Here is a 20,965-nt window from a genome sequence, read left to right as displayed (position 1 = left end):
ACAAATACACATCTACCAAAGTCAGGTGAGTTATCATGAATTTCTCTAGATACTAACAATGGGTAGTCCCTATACTGAACCAATGTATCAAATTATTAAAGGAGAAGTATAGTATATTGAAGTGACTCAAGTATATTCATCTGTTCTGTTATAAAGTTACATTTTGATATAAAAGGATGCAACTGAACATGCTGTTATACACAAACACACATACACACATACACATACACAGATTTATATTTACATACGTTTATATAATCACACACATATATACATTAAACACATGCATCTTACAAGCATTTTATTAAGGGCTCCAGCATGGCCACAGTCAAATGACATTTTGTGTGTGTGTGCGCATGCATGTGTGTGTGTGTACGCGCATGTGTGTGTGTGTGTATGCATGTGTGTGTGTGTGTGCATGTGCGTGCATGCATGTGTGCGTATTTGTGTGTAATTTGAATTGATTACTATTTATATATTCATCTTATAAATTTAGTTTGTTCGTTTTGGTTATGTTGCATTATGTTTTGTATTTTATCTAATAATCATGATTAATTCTACTCTCTTTATCAATAAAAAAATAAAAAACAATGGAACAAATGAAATCCTGCAGATATATCACTGGCGGATGAAAAGGTTAGTGTATGATTTACTCATATTATACTAAACTATATTTGTATATCTTACATTAGGTGCCTAAAGTTCTAAATTATTTCAACCCAGATTTCACTTACATTTTTTTTTGTTATGACATAGACTTCTTTGTATCTAGTTGTGTTGATTCTATACTACTTTATTCTCCTCAACATGAGAACTCAGTTCCTTGGTTGTTAGGTGTTTGGCTACTGTTTTTTTATCCCCTCACCAATATTGCGTTGTGTCTGTGCCAAATAACATTAGACAATGACTGAGTGAGATCAACCCATCTGTAAACAGATACTATAAAGCGACATATCTCAGTTAATTAACAAGAGTTAATTGCCTAACTAATGAAGATAAGTGTTTTGTTGTCTTTGAGTGTTTTGTTGTCTTTGAGTGTTTTGTTGTCTTTGAGTGTTTTGTTGTCTTTGAGTGTTTTGTTGTCTTTGAGTGTTTTGTTGTCTTTGAGGGCTGGATTCAAATTCTCTCGTGGCCCGTTTTAAGGTATATGGATATCACCAATAGTAAGTGCACCAAACTAAATGTATATAGTATTTTAGTATAATAACCTCTAAACTCTGGGTTCAAACCTTACCATAGTCAAGTATGTCCTATCGAGTTAGGGTTTTTAAAATAAGTATTAGCGAACTTTGTTTCACTACAAAAGTTGATCTTGTGTACTAAGTAAAGAGTTAATAATATCCAAGACTTAACCAAAACAATGTTTGTTTTTTTTATAAAATACTTAGAGCTCTATCCCTTTTTCTATTCTTGCATAAGTGAGTGGTGGTTTATTTGTTGGAGGAACAGTTTAGTCCTTTAGTATTCAGGTTTATTCACATTGTTTTCAGTTAATCATGTCTTATCTCTTAGCTTTGAGATTTTGATGATGTGATTGTATATATTTAGAATGACATTGTAGGGTAGGTGTGAGAGGCCAGATCTGGCCAGTTTGAACATGAAACAGGTAGAATATTTGGGCTGGATATGGCCTGTTTGAATACTAAAGGGTTAATACAGCTGAATGCTCTCCCTACCTTTAACCACACATCTGTGAAGTTGAAGTGGAACCTGGCTTTCACTGAACTTAGAGAAACTAAAGCAAACATAACTAGATATTTTAGCCATGGTTACAACACAAGTTGTAGCAAGATCTAAAAGTTTTGACCTTGTGGTCAAGCAGATTAATCTCCTAGCCATCATGCCACTTCAGTTATAAAAACATGTTTTTAATGTTGTTGTTGTTGTTGTTGTTGTTCTAGTCCTGAATACCTTCCTTTCTTTCATCAGGTTGCTCTGTCTTCAGTGATATTTGAGGAGTTACGAGTCAATTTAGAGAACATCAATGACAAGTTTAAGCAACTTCAGAGCTATATACACCCTGAACAACAGATCAGATCTACCTGGCCAAAACGTGTGACAAGAATAGGTGACAACAAAGAAACTGTAAGGACACTATTGTTTTCTGCTTACTCTGCATGATCTCAATGTTTTGTATAGCTGTGTAACTCCAGTCATTATCATCGTCATTATTTGACATCTGTATTCCATGCTGGTAAGGGTTGGACAGTTTGACAAGATCTGACTAACTAGAAGACTGCATTGAACTCCAGTGTCTGTCTTGCCATAGTTTCTTATTTCTTTACTGCCCACAAGAGGCTAGACACAGAGGGGACAATCAAGGACAGACAGACGGATTAAGTCGATTATATCGACCCCGGTGCGTAACTGGTACTTATTTAATCAACCCCGAAAGGATGAAAGGCAAAGTCGACCTCGGCTGAATTTGAACTCAGAACGTAAAGTCAGACGAAATACCTATTTCGTTATTGCCCACAAGGGGCTAAACATAGAGGGAACAAACAAGAACAGACTAACGGATTAACTCGATTACATCGACCCCAGTGCGTAACTGGTACTTATTTAATCAACCCCGAAAGGATGAAAGGCAAAGTCGACCTCGGCTGAATTTGAACTCAGAACGTAAAATCAGACGAAATACCGCTAAACATTTCACCTGGTGTGCTAACGTTTCTGCCAGCTCACCAACATAGTTTTGCCACAGTTTCAATGAATGAATGCCCTTTCTAATGCCAACCATTTTACTGAGAGTATTTTGTGCTTTTTACCCAGGAACTGACACTAGTGAGGTTGCCGAGTAACTTGCAAGACAAAACCCCTTGGCAAGCGAGAGTGCAGTATTAAGGGTGGTGGCTTTGTGATTGGTGTCGAGAGTCTAAAGTATGATAGAGGCTACACAAATTGGAAAGGGAGTAGGGATAGTGGAGAGGAGGGGGTCAGGGTGTATCCTCAGCGTACAAGAAGGTAGATACAGTGAGAAAAAGGACTGAAAATCGAGGGTGGGTGAGAGTATGAAAGGAGAGTGGCAGATGGTTAGAGATGGGGGAAAGAAGGGGAATGCAATGACGAGGGGACATGTGTGGAGGCATGGTCAATGGTGAAGCTTAGTTTGGGGGAAGGTAAAGGAAAATAGGAATGGGTTGGGGAAGAGGAGATGATAGATGGCAATACATAAAAAGTGGGGGAGGGGGAGAGCAGCAGTATAATAAAACCATAGGTAAATGAGAAATAGGGAGATGATGTGAAGTGTGGAGAAGAGAGAAGGTGCACAGTGACAGAGCTGGAGTTCAGAGGCACATAGGGGTGGATGTAGTGAGTGACAAAAGGTTTTGTATATTTATATGACCCCCCAACAGTGTCTAGAACAATTAATGCTTAGATTATTCACCAAGACATTTTTATATTGACAAAGAAAGAAAGAATAGTGCTTTTGTGTGAGTGTGTATTTGGTTGCATGTAAGTGTAATGTCTGTGTATGTGTGCTTGTCATGTATGAGATGATGATGATGATGTGTATGTTAAAGAATGTAGTGACAGAATTCATGAAGAATGAAAATTTGAAAAGTGAAAATGAGTTCTTGTTCACATTGGAGAAAAACAGTCTGAAGAGTCTGTCTTGTCTTGTGTAGTGTGTAACTCCAGTATTTTCTGCTTCTATAGTTCCCCTTACTGTCTAAACAGACAAAGTGGTGGTAGTGATGATGGCAATAGAAATGGTGGTGGTGGTTGTACTTCTGTGTGCATGTGTGTGTGTATTTGTGTTCTAATTGCAAAGAGATTTAATGTAGTAGTAAGAATGTATATCTTATTTGTATATATTACATCCCATTGTGTAATCCCCACCTCTGATTATAACCTATGAGATCCCAGAAAAACCATCTCTCTTAATAATACACAATGTTTTTTTCTTCTTTAGTATTATGATATATACAAACAGAAGAGTTCAGTTAGATTTATAATTGCCGATTAAAGTCCACTGAATAAAGTGCATGTATCCTCAGAATGGAAAGCAAATTTGAAAGTGACCTTTGAACTTTAACAGAGAAGGCTGTTAAATTATACCTGCTGTAATGTTAACCTGTGAAATGTCAACATGTATAGCACTGTAATGCTTCGATATATGAGTTAATTTGTTCTGGAGAAATGCTCATAATGCAAAAGCTCATTAAGCAGAGCAATAATTTCCTATAGTAGCAATGTTATAAATCATAATTTCTTCCCAGAATAATATTTTATGTAATGTAAAAAGAATGTCAAGATCATTTATAATAAAAAAAATATTATTACTATAATCGTTTTCTGAATCACTTTCACTCACACTTGTGCAGACCATCACTTGTAGACACAATCACCAATTCACAAGCACTTGTAGACAGACTTATAGATTTCTTTTTAAACAAACAAGTCTAGAGTTGTTTGCTTAGAAGAAACTTCTTTTCACTCTCTATAAATTTCTTGGTAACACGCAAAAGCTTTTGTTATGGTAGCAGAAACTTTTGCATTTCGTTCAAAATTTGGACCTTCTGCTTGAAAAATGAAACTCGCAAACCCAGGGTCTCATAGAGTGAGTCTTCATAAAGTGTGGTATTACTGTATATGTTTTACCAACCCTGGAAGGATAAAAGGTGAAGCTGACATTTTGTCCGATGCAGTACTGATATGGCAGCACATTAGTAGAATTGTTGAAGCATTAGGTAAAATGCCCTTTAAAAACTGTATGCATATGTATGCACCATATATGATTTTACCACCAGCGCACAAAAGAAATTAATGTGTGCACATAAAGTTAGTTTTATCTTTTACTTATTTCAGTCTTTGGACTGCTGTCATGCTGGGGCACCACCTTGATGGGTTGAGTTGAACAAATTGATCTCAGTACTTTTTTTTTTAAGCCTGGTACTTATTTTATCAGTCTGTTTTGCTGAACTGCTACGTTACTGGAATGTAAACAAACCAACACCAATTATCAAGTAATGTTGGAGGCAAAATGCTCTGAGCATTTTATCTGTCTTTACATTCTGAGTTCAAATGCCATTATGGTCAACTTTGCCTTTCATCCTTTTGGAGTTGATAAAATAAGTACCAGTTGAACACTGGGGTTCTACCCTGAAATTGTTGGCCTTGTGCCAAAATTTGAAGCCAATGTGCTTGTCGCAAGGAAAAGATTTGCACAACATAGAACTTCCATATACACTAGATACCAAAGATTTGTGGTAAAATTATTTGCAGTATTTATTTATGGTTCTTTACATTCTGATTTCAAATCTTGCTGTGGTCAACTTTGCCTTTTTTTTCCTTTTTGAAGATTGATAAAATGAGCATCAGTCAGTTACTTGGATTTATTTAACATTCATATAATGAATCCCCAGATGTGACTGGAATTTTAATAGAAAAAGCTTCAGACTAAGAATTACATTCTGCCAAGCTACCACTCTTTTTATAATAGATCCAAATTTTGGCACAAGGCCAGCAGTTTCAGGGGAGGGGGTAAATCAATTAAATCAATTCAAGTGCTCAACTGGTACTTATTTTATCAACACTGAAAGGATGAAAGGCAAAGTCAACCCCAACTGAATTTAAACTCGGAATGTAAAGAATATTAATGGTAATAGGAATAACATGGGAGACAGTAAGGATTATAGTAATAATGTTAAAAATAGTTGTATTTCAAGATGGTCATTTTTTTCTTTGCCCTAAAAAATAGTAGCGAAGGCCTGTTGGGGCAAGTGAAATCGAAATCGAAATTGAACCAAATTCGATGACTGGCACCTGTGCCAGTGGAGCGCTAACAGCACCATCCGAGCGTGATCATTGCTAGAGCAGCTGTCTGGCTTCCGTGCTGGTGGCACATAAAAAGCACCATTTCAGCGTGATTGTTACCAGTGTCGCCTTACTGACATATGAAAAAGCATTCAAGCGAGGTCGTTGTCAGTGCCGCTGGACTGGCTCCTGTGCAGGTGGCATGTAAAAAGCACCATTTTGAGCGTGGCCGTTGCCAGTACTGCCTGACTGACCCTCGTGCCGGCGGCATGCAAAAGCACCCACTACACTCTTGGAGTGGTTGGCGTTAGGAAGGGCATCCAGCTGTAGAAACTCTGCCAGATCAGATTGGAGCCTGGTGCAGCCATCTGGTTCGCCAGTCCTCAGTCAAATCGTCCAACCCATGCTAGCATGGAAAGCAGATGTTAAACGATGATGGTCATGATGATGATAATATTGATTTCAAATATTAGCACAAAACCAGTTATGTCGGAGGAGTGGGGTAAGTTGATTACATTGATCTCCAGTGCTCAACTAGAACTTATTTTATTGATCCCGAAAGGATGAAAGGCTAACATCTGTCTTTGTGGAACTTGAACTCAGAACATAAAGATGCCTCTAAGCATTTTGCCCAGCATGTTAATGATTCTGCCAGCTCGATACCTTAACCCACTCTCATTATATTAACTACTGTTTGATATTTTACACCTATGTTCATGACAGAAAGAAATCCCCATTCTTCAAATAATTCTTTTATTCTTTTACTTGTTTCAATCATATGACTACGGCCATGCTGGAGCACCACAGACGTTTTTTTTTTAGTTAAAGAAATTAACCTCCAGGACTTATTCTTTGTAAGCTTAATACTTATTCTATCGGTCTCTTTTACCAAACTGCTTGAAGATGGGTGGCGGGGGGGGGGGGGGCAAACACAGACACAAAGACACACACACATAAGTATATATATATATATATATATATATATATATATATATATATATATATATATATATATATATATATATATAATCTCCCTCCATATTTTAAAGAGGCCTTAGGCCAACAGGTCTTAGGGTCTGAAGATACGCCATAAAGATACCCATTATGGTGAGAAACCCAGGGTAACCCTGTAAACTGGCCTTCACCAGTAATATATATATGTAAATATATATATATATATATATATATATATATATATATATATGTAAAGTCTGTTAAAGTCTGTCATACCGGCCATGACGAAGGGAAATAGCCCTGAAACTCGAGTCGCCTTTATATATTTATATTTATATATTTATATATTTGATCCTTTATATTGAACACTCAATATTTCATCTACATTCAATACTTTCTTTCATGGTGCCATCCATTTTTATTTTATTTTATTTTATATTATATATTGTATATTCCATATTCTATACCCCACATTGGTTCTGCAGGAATATAAATAAAACATAAAAAACAGACAGTGTTGGAACTCTTTTAAACTAAATAATATATTCCTCTATACACAATCATACAAAAAACCCCACCTTTTTTGTATTTATTTTTACTCGCATATATATATATATATATATATATATATATATATATATATATATATATATATATATGTATGCATATGTATGTATATATATGTATATATATATATATATATATATATATATATATATATATATATATATATATATATATATATGCGGTTTCCATCTACCAAATTGACTCATAAGGCTGGCCTGAGGCTATAGTAGAAGACACTCGCCCAGGGTGCTATGCAGTGGGATCGAACCCAGAACCATGAGGTTGGGAAGCAAGCTTCTTACCACACAGCCACGCCTGCACCCATGTATCTTTACTATATATGTTTTTTTTGTTTTTTTTCCACAGCCATATTTGAAGTATGCCAATAGTTCAAGGCCTGTGACTTTTGACCCTGCTTTGGACTTGGAACTGAACACAGATATTGATAATGTTGTTGATGATGATGATGATGATGATAATGGTCTTGATGATACCTTGGAATCAAGCAGTGAAGATGACAGCTACAACAACTTGATTAAGTGTGAGTTCTCTAGAATGTTCTTCCATTACCAGCTGTAATAATACTTGAGGGTCCTTTTGTTTCCTGGATCCTATGATTCTGGGAACTTTGTATGGATGAGGCAAAAAAGTAGTGGTGGTGGCGGCGGTGGCAGCGGTGGCGGTAGTAGTAGTAATTTGCAGATAATTTTGTATATATTTATGTAATTTTCACTTGTCTTGCCCGCATGCGTTTTGTTACTTCGCTAAATTTCCTTTCAGAACAATTCGGTCTTAGTAGACACATTACATGTGATCTTCTTCTAGCACATTAACAGTCCACATAGTGGTCTCCTTTATATATACATATACAATAATCCTTTGAGATCTCAGATATTTTTTCTGAATCTGCTTGTTCCCTGGTATTAAATTGATATTAATTAATATCCAATTTTTTTACCCTAATGTTTTTTATTTAATTAACCATAACCACTTTCTCAAAGTTGGTATATTCGATGCAGAAACCATTTTCTGCACAGATATTCCCGGGTTTAGCGCGCCAAAACAAAGACTTTTGAATCTTACCATAAATATAATGAACAGAACTGTGTACACGTGCTTCATTCGTGGGGAACAACTAGTATACGATTCTGAGAATTATATTTATTTAGCGGTCTGTACTGATGAGAAACAGATATTTTAGATAAGAAAATGTTCATTTCAAAACTAGTTTGTGGATAATTTTGTATATGTTTATGTAATTTTCACTTGTCTTGCCCGCATACGTTTTGTTACTTCGCTAAATTTCCTTTGAGAACAATTTGGTCTTAGTAGACACATTATATCATCATCATCATCATCATCGTTTAACGTCCGCCTTCCATGCTAGCACGGGTTGGACAATTTGACTGAGGACTGGTGAAACCGGATGGCAACATCAGGCTCCAATCTAATTTGGCAGAGTTTCTACAGCTGGATGCCCTTCCTAATGCCAACCACTCAGAGAGTGTAGTGGGTGCTTTTACGTGTCACCCACACGATATATATATATATATATATATATATATATACATATGATGATGATATATATATGTATATATGTATATATACATATGATAATTGACATACATATATACATATATGGATCAAAACAGTTTGATTCAAATTCGCTGGTACTCTTTACTTTCAAGTGTGATACTAGTTGCCAGCCATTTTGAATTTAAATTCAAATTCAAAATAGCTGATGACTAGCATCATACTTGAAACTCAAGAATACCAACGAATTTGAATCAAACTCTTTTGATCCATATATGTATGTATATATGTATGTATGTATGTCATTATCATATATATATATATATATATATATATATATATATATATATATATATATATATATATATACATATATACATATGTATATATATATATATATATATATATATATATATATACATATGTATATATATATATATATATATATATATATATATATATATATATATATATATATATATATACACACATATATATATATCATCATATGTATGTATGTATATATATTCTTTTGCACAATTTCCATCAAACAAATTCCATTCACATGGTATTGGTCACCTAAATCTTCTGTAGAAGACACTTGCTCAAGATGGGATTGAACCTGGAACCGAATGGTGGCAAATCAAATCTCTTAAACACTCTCACATGTGAGCACCTAGAGATGAAATAAACAGGTACAAGCATGGCTGTGTGGGAAGAAGCTTGCTTCCCAACCACATGGTTCTGGGCTCAGTTCCACTGTGTGGCACCTTGGATAAATGTCTTCTATTATAACCTGAGACCAACTAAAGCCTTGTGAGTGGATTTGGCAGATGGAACTGAAAAAAACCCATCATATTTATATATATATATATGCGTGTGTTTGTGTGTCTTTGTGTTTGTTCCCTACTGCTGCCTGACAACCAGTGTTGGTGTGTTTACATCCTCTTAACATAGCAGCTTGACAAAAGAGCCTGATAGAATAAGTACTAGGCTTAAAAAGAAAATAAATACTAGGGTCACTTTGTTTGAAAACTCTTCAAGGTAGTGCCCCAGCGTCAGTCTAATGACTGAAACAAGTAAAAGATAAAAGATACAAAATAATACTAACTATACAAATATAATGTTCACAAGATTATGGCCTGTCAACCTAGGTTACAAATTTTGGCAGGAGGGCCTAAGTGGTTAGACCAATGTGAACTTTGTTTATCACCTCTGGAAGGGTGGAAAAGAGAGTTGTGCTCAGCTGAATTTCAATTCAGAATGTAAAGCACTGAAAATAAATAATGGCTTCTAACATTGGCAAAAAGACTCACATTTTAAGGGTATATTCAATTAAATTAACCACTGGAACTGGACTGATATTTATTTTATCATTCCTGGAAGGATGAGAGGCAAAGTTGATCTCAGTGGGATTATAAATATAAAATCAAGGTCCTTCCCAAGTCATACAGACTCATACGGCTGGTTTCCCAGTTTCTCTGGCGTGTATATTCCCTGCTGGATGAGATGCCAGTCCATCACATATTTACTCATTTTTTACCAGCTGAGTGGACTGGAGCAACATGAAATGAGGTGTTTTGCTCAAGAACACAATGTTTGCTTGGCTGAGGAATTGAAACCACAATCTCATGATCATGAGTCCAACACCCTAAACACTAAATCACATGCTTCCACACCTCACTGGGATTGGAACTCAGAAAATAAAAGATTGTATCTAATCAGCATAAAACATTTTGTCCAGTTCTTTACTGATTTCTGTTGTTTGCTGCTATTTAAAAAAAGTGACACTAATTAAGTCATAGATTAACTGATTGGAATAGTTAGATACACAGCTTATACAGTGTGAGAAGGAGAGAGAGTGTATGTGTCTGTGTACATGTGGATGTACAATCCTAAATAAATAACTTATAAATTATTCTTATGAAATTATTATGACATTTTTTTTCTTTCCCCATGTTTGATACACCATTTTCTGTTGAGCAGTGCTGAAAAGTAACCAGAATGCTCCAGCAGAATCTGGGATAATTCCAGAAACATCTCAGAATAATTATGTGAACGTCAAATCAAAGGCAGCTTACATGGACAAATCTACTAAAGCTGGAGACTCTTTGGACAACCAGTACCTTTGTCATTTAATTGGAGACTTATGTGCTGTGATTGAGGAAACACCAGTGACTCCACAGGTGACAGCAATCAAACGTAGGTATTTGTTTCATGACATATCTCAAAATATATAGAAGTGTAGTGAGAGATACTTAAAGTTGGATTAGAAAATTGGAAAGTTAGTGCCAATATAGTAAATCTAGTGGGTATCAAATATATTTATTTGGTATAGAATGACTAATATTAATTTAACCATTTCAGTATGTATGGGAGACAATGTTGGACATTTTATACTTTCTCAACAAAATCATTACTTTGTTATTCTGATCGAAGTAGCGATAAGAGAATCAGTAAGTAGTTTGTATGATTTTCAATATCGTTCAGCATGAAATAATCATCATCATCATCATCGTTGTTTAACGTCCGCTTTCCATGCTAGCATGGGTTGGACGATTTGACTGAGGACTGGTGAAACCAGATGGCTACACCAGGCTCCAATCTGATTTGGCAGAGTTTCTACAGCTGGATGCCCTTCCTAACACCAACCACTCCGAGAGTGTAGTGGGTGCTTCTACATGCCACCGGCATGAGGGCCAGTCAGGCGGTACTGGCAACGGCCACGCTCAAAATGGTGTATTTTACGTGCCACCTGCACAGGAGCCAGTTCGGCAGCACTGGCAACGATCTCGCTTGAATGTCTTTACACGTGCCATCTGGCACAAGTGCCAGGAAGGCGATGCTGGGCACAGGTGCCATTGACAACAGACCCTCCTCTCCACACCAAAAAAAAAAACACTGTGATTAAATATTCATGGGTGTCATCTATATGACAGTAGGTAAGTTAGTGTTAACATGTGCAATGAATTGTACATTAAATCTCTGATCAGAAATAAATATGCTGTGAAATCAAAGACATTAGCTAATTGAGGGACTAATTATAATTATTGGGAGACAACTCCGAACATAACTTAATCTTATTTGACTTTGTTGAACTTACTGAAATAGTAATGAGGCAATCACTTAGTAAGATGTTGGCATAATGAATAGAGTTTTATAAAATTTGCCATTAGCTCCTTGCTATGTTTTCTGGTCAACACACTTGATTCTCAATGTCTCAGTCTATTTCAGCTGTAAATAGTTAACTGTGAGGTAGGTATAGTTCACAAGCACAAGGATAACTTGGGGTTAAACAACAATCATCATCATCATCATCATCACCATTGTTGTCATCATCATCGTTGTCATCTCTGCCTTGTCATTGTTATTATCCCCATTATTACCTCTTCCATTGCTCTTATCCTCAATATCACCTTTCCCATCACTATTCGCATTATAACCATAATCATCTTCATCATCATCATCATCATCATCATCATTACTACTGTCACTGGTGTAACTTGGTTGTTTGAGTAACAGGAAATGACAATATATTTCGTTGGTTGCATGCATAATAACTGAAGCAAACCCTCAAACATTTAAGTGAATATTTATTGCCAGGCATAAAAGACATTGGTGTTGACTATTTAGAGTGAACAACATAAATATTTGCTGATTGAGAGAGAGAGACAAATTGCTCTAAAATCATAGAAAGCTATCTGTGTGACAACATGTGGCTGGTCAAAAAACATACAAAATCAACTGTGCAAATAATCTCCATGGCAGCAGAGGTCCATGTCTGGAATCATCTGATGGTAAGAATAAAGGCACATGTCGCCCAGCTGTCTTCAACATTCTGTGATTAATTGAGCAACAAAACAGTCTTTTATAGAGTACAAGAGGAACATTCTAGAAAACTACATCATGCCACAGCCTTATGTTGATTGGTTGCTTAACAGACTGATCATGTGAAACTGTGATGGTTCGCTTGTCATGTCTGACTGGTTATCCAGTGGTTGAGGCATCATTATCATAAGTATCATCACCATTATTATTATCATCAGCATCATCAACATTATCAGTACTGTTACCATTGTCATCATCATTATTACTATCATCAACATCACTACCAACATCATTGTCACCATCATTGCTATCATCACCTTAATTAAGGCAAGTTATGATCAAGTACATTCCATCGGTGACCATCCCATCTTATAGTCAGACATAATACATCTACACTATCCAGTGGGTTCCTCCCCATTTTAAGACTAGGAAGATGTGATTGTGAGGAATGTCATGTTGTGTGACTACATACAAAAACTCCTTCCCTTGTTGGTTTATTTTATCTTATTATCTCCCTGTGCTAGATTCAAACCTTGCTGGAAATGCAAACTAATGTCCTATCAAAAAGAAGAGAGATGTCTCAGATTTATATTATATGAAAAGAGGACTCATCAAGTCAAGTAAAATCACAGTCGTGGCAGATACTGATGTCAAGGAAATGGCACCCGTGGCAATAGGAAGGGCATCCAGCTGTAGAAACCATGCCAAATCAGACTGGAGTCTGGTGCAGCCTTCCAGCTTGCCAGCCCTGGTCAAACCATCCAACCCATGCCAGCATGGACAACAGACGTATGATGATAATGATGATGATTACACTGCTCCATTAACCAATAATAAGGTGGTGAGGTGGCAGAATCGTTAACATGCTGAACAAAATGCTTAGCAGTGTTTTGTCTATCTTTATGTTCTGAGTTCAAATTCCATTGAGATCAACTTTGCCTTTCATCCTTTCAGAGTCAGTAAAATAGAGTACCAGTTGAACAGTGGGGTCAATGTAATCGACTTGCCTCCTTCCCCAGAAACTGCTGACCTTGTGCCAAAATTTGAAACCATTAACCAGTAATGATAGAAAAATAAGTAGAAATCATTGTTTCATCATCATTGTTTCACATCTACTCTTTTATGCCAACCTGGGTTGGATAGGTATCCTGAAGCAGTGTTTTATAGTTAGATACCCTTCCTGCCACTGGCCCTTTTAGTTACCTCTTGCAACGTTCAGGGACATGATGAACTTATTCTAAAACCAAGATACGCAATGCAAGTAGAAAGAAAAACAAAAAAACAGTTATATGTATTAAATATGATTGTTAATAAATGTGATATTTTGTTTCAAGTAGAGAAGAAATGACAGCAATAATTTCTAATCTAAAGTAGATTACAAGATACAAGGAAGCTTCTCTATAGTCTCTCAACCTGCTAGAAATAGACAGCGTCTAAATCTATGTAGTTTTAGATATATATAAAGGCAAGGTAGTCACCAATGGAAAATCTTTGATCTCGTCTGCTTGATCAAGGCTAACCTTGGAGCTATACAACAAAAATAACCATCAATGTTACCATTATTTAGCCAACAAAGGAGCCTGTATAAATTCACTTGATTTGTAGAAATAGCAGCCAAATCTCCCTCAAATCATATCTTATCATCTTAAATGTGAAAAGAAACATTAGATAATGAAGTCCTAAAGATGGGTAGTCATGGTTAGATCATTTAGAGCCAATCTGAGGCTAAACAATAACAACAACTTCAACAATAAAGAAATATTCTGTTTATTTCCAGAGTCTGATTGGACCAATCCGATTTCTCATGCCAATGCTATTTTACAGTCCAGAAGGTCAGAAGTAAAGCAGAACAAATTGAGATTATCTCCTAAAATGTAAGTAAAAGACACCTTATTAAGAGGGATAATATATGTATATAAGTGAGGGCACATGGCTTAGCGACTCATAATTATAAAGTTGTGAGTTTGGTTCCTAGTGTCCTTGAGCAAGACATTTCTCATTGCTCCAGTCCACTCAGCTGGCAAAAATGAGTAGTACCTGTATTTCAAAGAGCCAGTCTTGTCACATTCTGTGTCATGCTGAATCTCCCTGAGAACTATATTAAGGATGCACGTGTCTGTGGAGTGTTCAACCACTTGCATATTAATTGCATGAGCTGGCTGTTCCATTGATCAGATCGACTGGAACCTCATCGTCATAACCAGATATATTATGTAATCAGCACTGAATTCCTCCCTGACACCAGGAGTGATCTTTATACTTACTCAAAACCTTGAAAGCATTCTATAGAATAACTGGTATTTATTTTGTGATCTTTGAATGCCTAAGTTGGTTTTGACAGAAATTGAACTTAGAATTTAAGATACCATAAATTACCTAGTTACCTTAACCTGTAACCTCATATTCTTGCCTCATTAACATCTCATTAAGAAAACCTGCATCTTGTGTTTAAATTATTTCTGTGGAGTCTTGAGCAAGGTATCAGATTGTAGAGTAGAAAAGATTTGAGATGACTCCAGTTGGATGCTGGGATTTCATTTGTTTGTATTTTCCTAAATCTAATGCTTGTTGACATTTCAGATCTCGTACCCAACAGTTGTCATGGCAACATTATTCAAGCAACATGCCAAAATCATATTTCGAAGGTTGGTACTTGTTCATCTCTCAAACTGACAAAATGTTTAGTTTTGTATTATTTACTTGGAAGAGTTGGTGTAATGACTGCGTTGTAGTGGGGGAAAATAATTAATATCATGGTGATGGAGGTGTTGTTAAAGTGTGACTACCTTAGCTGTGAAACACTATTGCATGATACTCTAATCTGTATACCACCACAACCATCATCATCACCAGCAGCTGCAGCAGCAACAGCAGTATTTAATGTCCATTTTCCATACTGGCATGAGTTGAATGGTTCTTTTATAGGGCTTAGAAAAACTGAAGGACTGCTGCAGTAAATGTGTGAATCTGAGAGTGGAATATGTTGAATAAAACCATAATCAACTGATCCTCTTGTATTTTCTTTTACCCAAAGCCAGGAACTTTTCAGCACCCTCTCATATTTATGAACAGACAACTCAAATGTTTCAGCTATAGCATTTAGTAGTTGTTGTTGTTTAACACCGAGTCAGTCCTGATCCAGCAGATTTATGATGAAAGGTGTTTTAGCCATGACCATCATGTCTTTCTGTATGTCTAGAACTACATTGTCCAATGTATCCTTTTTTTGAAGATGGTAATGTGTAATTTGAGGGTGTTTTGTATGCTATTTCTAGCAGGTTGAGTGACTGCTTTGACTCCCTTATTGGTTAGACATTAAGTAGTTGTAGTTCTCTGTTGATATTATAAATAAAAGCATAACATAAGTGTTGTATTAGATGAGCTAAAGTCTCTTGATCTATGAGGCATAGGGAAAAGTACATTATTAAAATGAACTTAATTTTGAATTCAAATGGTAGCCCAGCATATGATTAATACCACTAAAACTCTTCTACATTGCAGTTTCTAAGGCTACTGGTTCGAATTACTCTGCACAGTATGTACCAGCCAAGTAAGCATTTTGGTTTTATTATTTTTTTATTGTAAGGTGGCGAGCTAGCAGAAACGTTAGCATGGCGAGCGAAATGCTTCGCGGTATGTCGTCTGTCTTTACATTCTGAGTTCAAATTCTGCTGAGGTTGACTTTGCCTTTCATCCTTTTGGGGGTTGATGAATTATGTACCAGTTGCGTACTGGGTCGATTCAATTGATGCCCCCTCCTCCTAAAAAAAAAAATTTCGGGCCTTGTGCCTAGAGTAGAAACGATTATTTTTTTTATTGTGTGCATGTATGAGTGTGTGTGTGTGTGCATTTACACACACACACACACAGACACACAGTAATGCAAACATATGCATGTCTGTTACTGTTTGTTTTTATGTTAAATTATAATAAAAATAATTTTACATTGTTGAGTACATATTCATTATACTTTTACAAGAACAACATTAACAGTGAGTATTCATACACACACACACACACACAATTTGTGTATTATGTTTTTACCAGCCTTGATAGTAAATAAATCTTTTACCTTTTACTTGTTTCAGTCATTTGACTGCGACTATGCTGGGGCACTACCTCATAGGATTTTAATCCAACTAATTGACCTCAGGACTTATTTTTTTAAGCCTAGTACTTATTCTATTGGTGTCTTTTGCTGAACCACTAAGTTACGAGAGTGGGGATATAAACACACCAACACCAGTTGTCAAGCAGTGGTGGGGGACAAACACACACATAGAGTGCTCAGAAGAGCTGTTCCAAAACGTTTGCCTCCTTGGCAAGGCCAGAATAATCAGGAAAGTATTAAATCGTTGAAAAGAACGGATACCATGGTACTGTAGGCTGCAGGAAGCAAGCCTGCTGTGCATGCAAGGCTCTAGGAATTCCAACAAAACCTAAGTTAAAAAGAGAAATAATAGCTCTGATGCAGTACCAGGCAGTGGCTCTCATGGCTTTTGATCTTAACTGATTAGAAGTGTTATCATGTACATGTTTTGTCTTGGTATAAAAGATGGGCTACAGCAAATATTCTGCTCAATACCACAGATTTGCTTGTCAGTTGCTTGACCGTAACCAGTTGAGCATGTCCCTTAGTGGTTGACGATATGTGCATCTCTGATCATGAGTAGAAGTAGTTCGGGAGCATCATAGCCATGTGTTGAGAGGAATTCTTTAGGGTTTGAACAATTCATGTCTAGAAACATAGGTGTTTCGTTCAACATCCTTAAACAAACCTTAATCAGGGACCTTTTGAGTGGGATGGGCTACTTGACCGGAAGAAAATTCTAACTGGGCCCCACCTGCAAGGTCATACGCTGTTTATCTTGATATGAGATCACCATTTCGCACACATATGGTTGTGATGCATGTGCCTGGTGTACCCTTATCAGATGGGTAGTCATGATGGGTATATTGGGCTTCGTATATTTTACCCTAGTGTCACTTTGATGGCATGCACTTCTCTCTCACTCAACAACAATAATAATAATGATGATGATGATGATAACGATAATAATAATAATAATAATAATGATGATGATGATGATGATGGTGGTGGACCCTTCCTCTTCTTCCTCTACTTACTAAGTGCCAAGAACCCACTTGATTATTTCAAATCTGAAATTGCTTTACACAAACTAAATATTGTAATAGGAGAACTTGTCCTATTTTGGATGTATAAAGTCAGTATTTGATTGTTGCCACAATTTCCGTTTGTATTTCCAATTGCAGAGATCTTTTACTCGAGCTGCGCAGACCAACTCGTAATGGTGGTACAATTTCTGTGAGCGACTGGTTGACTGAACAACGAAGCCATATGCAGCCTGTTAAACCAGACCAAGTACCGTTTACAAACATTACAAAGTTTTATACTGTTGATATACCTGATCAAAAGTATCCTTTGTAATATTCAAAAGAAAATGTCATGTGTGTATGTGTGTGTGCGCTGATTTTGGTTGTGTTGTTGTTGAATAGCCTCAATTATCTGTGTTCAGTCAAGATTATGATGTGATGTTTCCTGTAAAAGGAATATGGCATATATGAGGGGGTGCTGAAAAGTTCTTGGCTTTGGGTAAAAGAAAATACAGCAGAATCAGTTAATTATGATTTTATTCAACGTATTCCCCTGTCAGATTCACACACTTATTGCAGCGGATTTTTTCAGTTTTCCTAAGCCCTGTAAAAGAATTCAGAAGGCTGGGCCTCCAACCAGGTCTTTCACAAAATCCTTAAAGCCAGGAATTTTTCAGCACCCCTTCGTATTGTCTAGATCAGTGGTTCTCAACCATATTTTGCATATGGACTCCCTTTCATTCCTATTTTACTCTAACTGGAACCTTTTATGCATTCAGTGTTTTAAAAAATCCTATTATTTTATTGTTAGAATATTTTGTACATTATAGAAATATAACCAATTTATTGCACATAAACTTCAACAAAAAAATCTTATAAGGACCCCTAAGGGTCATGTGGATCCTGGTTGAGAACCACTGGTATAAATGTTTAAGTTGCTTATTTATGCCACTTTAGTTGCTTGCATTAAATTTTGTCAATCTTAGAACCTGTGACAATTGGTAGGTTTGAGGTTAAGCTGAGAACTTCATGAAATTGTTAGAAATTGTTAGAAATAGTGTGTGTATGCTTAGGGAAAGAATATTTATTATCTTACTTGTCTCATAGAAGAAAAAAAAAGCAAATAAAGCTTAAGGATTGAGAAATTTGTGATAGACACATAACAGTTTTATAAAAACACTTGTTTCAGGTGGCCTGTCCCTGGTCACTCAACCTGCTAAAAATAATAGCCTCCAGGGTTGTTAAATAAAGTAGCAGTCAAGTGCTAGGGCTGATGATATGTAGAAAAGATGTGTACATGTGTGGATTGAGGGTGGATTTTAGAAGAAAGGACAGATTAACCCTTTGGCAAGCAGATTATTCTTCCAAATTCAATGCTTATTCATTCACATTATTTTCAATTAATTATGCATTATCTCAAAGCTTCAAGATTATGATGATGTAATTGTTTATTTTTAGAAAAACATTGTAGGGTAGGTGTGAGAGGCCAGTTTGAACATAAAACATGTAGAATATTTGAACCAGATATGGCTGGAGTAAAGGTTGTTTGCCAACATAACATGGCAGTCGTGGTTTAGGACGAATGTTGCTGTAATTTAGCCCCAGGAGACATTGTCTCCAGCTAGCTATACGACACAATCTATGTCCTTACATTTTTTGAACAAGGGAATCTAGCACCCCCACTCAGCTCAGAACAATATCTGTGTATTGCGATGTTTCCTGGGGCTAAATTACAGCAACATTCGTCTTAAACCAGGACTGCCATGTTATGTTTGCAAATAACCTTTACTCCAAAGTACTGTTGCTGAATATCTCTTGTTGTGAGATTTAAAAATAATAATTTTCTAACAGATATGGCTGGTTTAAATGCTAAAGGGTTAAATGTTTAGTATGGGAAGAATCAGAGGTGAAACCCAGTATTAGTGGAAAGAAATGGGAACAATCTCAGACAATCAAAAATGTCATTGAGAAAATTCCAAAACAGCACTTTGTGTAGCTAACTTTCATGTTTCATTTGGTATTTTTTGTTGTTCTCTTTAACTCCATTAAAAACAGCAGCTACCTCAATATCGGCAGCAGTAACCATCATGGCAATAACAGCTTCTTCAACAACAACATTGGTGACAATAATATTAGTGGCAACAATATTGTCAGCAACAACATGAACAGCATATTTGAGCCATTAACATTAGCAACACCAAAGCCGACAGCATTAGCAACACCAAAGCCACTAACATTATCAACACCAAAACTCACATCTGAAGCACCAAAGCTCAAACTAGACGCCAACAATCAGATTAGTATTGAAAAACCTTTACCATTCACATTGCCTTGCTGAGACAGATGAACAATTGTCAATTCTCTCCAAAGAGTTGAACTTTACCATTCAAATCCGTCCATCCTTTTCTATATCCCTTGTCCTTTGATCTGCTGTGATTATTTTCAAAGAGAAAGAGAACATTTCGAAAACAAGAGTTCACGATTTTAGGACCAAAATTCTAAACTACTTTCTGTTCACCTTAAAATGAATTCTCTTAATTTTTATACAAAATATTTTTTAAGCAATTTAAAAGCATACTTCACACACACATATATATCATCATCATCATCATCATCGTTTAACGTCCGCTTTCCATGCTAGCATGGGTTGGATAATTTGACTGAGGACTGGTGAAACCGGATGGCATCACCAGGCTCCAATCTAATTTGGCAGAGTTTCTACAGCTGGATGCCCTTCCTAACGCCAACCACTCAGAGAGTGTAGTGGGTGCTTTTACGTGTCACCCGCACGAAAACGGCCATGCTCGAAATGATGTCTTTTATGTGCCACCCGCACAAGCCAGTCCAGGGGCACTGGCAACGATCTCACTCGAAAATCCTACGGGAGCCAGTCAGGCGGTACTGGCAACGGCCACGCTCAAAATGGTGCATCTCATGTGCCACCCGCACAAGAGCCAGTCCAGGGGCACTGGCAACGATCTTACTTGGCTTGCCGGGTCTTCCCACGCACAGCACATTTCCAAAGGTCTCGGATATATTGGGTCATCCCATAAATAATGCAGTTTTTTTATACATTTTCAATTTTTAAAGTTAAGATAAACAAAGTTCTTTTTTAATCTAAAATATACTCTCCTTCATTTTGTACAATGCTCTTCCACCTATCTGGTACACTTGCAAGGCCCCTCTTCCAAAATTCACTTGTCCGTGA

At 36.5% G+C, this 20,965-nt stretch overlaps 1 protein-coding gene across 5 annotated transcripts in view; it reads left to right on the top strand.

Moving 5' to 3' along the window:
• The window catches only part of LOC106874788 (uncharacterized), a 105,164-nt gene extending 84,764 nt beyond the window's left edge, over window positions 1-20,400 (top strand). For 4 of the 5 annotated variants that reach the window (XM_014922644.3, XM_089338187.1, XM_052975154.2 and 1 more), the window contains 10 exons: window positions 1-25; window positions 614-636; window positions 1,930-2,085; window positions 7,648-7,822; window positions 10,801-11,016; window positions 14,420-14,516; window positions 15,223-15,287; window positions 16,144-16,192; window positions 17,917-18,078; window positions 19,813-20,400. The exon at window positions 1-25 is cut by the window's left edge and continues 184 nt beyond it. In XM_014922644.3, the coding sequence (XP_014778130.2) occupies window positions 1-25; window positions 614-636; window positions 1,930-2,085; window positions 7,648-7,822; window positions 10,801-11,016; window positions 14,420-14,516; window positions 15,223-15,287; window positions 16,144-16,192; window positions 17,917-18,078; window positions 19,813-20,095 (1,251 nt within the window). In that variant the 3' untranslated portion in view covers window positions 20,096-20,400. The remainder of the gene's footprint in view (window positions 26-613; window positions 637-1,929; window positions 2,086-7,647; window positions 7,823-10,800; window positions 11,017-14,419; window positions 14,517-15,222; window positions 15,288-16,143; window positions 16,193-17,916; window positions 18,079-19,812) is intronic. The other variant, XM_014922652.3, reaches the window with a different exon arrangement.
• The last annotated feature ends 565 nt before the right edge of the window (window positions 20,401-20,965 follow it).

Source organism: Octopus bimaculoides, chromosome 20 (assembly GCF_046866305.1).
Source record: "Octopus bimaculoides isolate indiv1 chromosome 20, ASM4686630v1, whole genome shotgun sequence".
Taxonomy (NCBI): Eukaryota; Metazoa; Mollusca; class Cephalopoda; order Octopoda; family Octopodidae; genus Octopus; species Octopus bimaculoides.
Note: the sequence above shows the minus strand (reverse complement) of the source record. Positions and strands in the feature narration are given on the sequence as shown.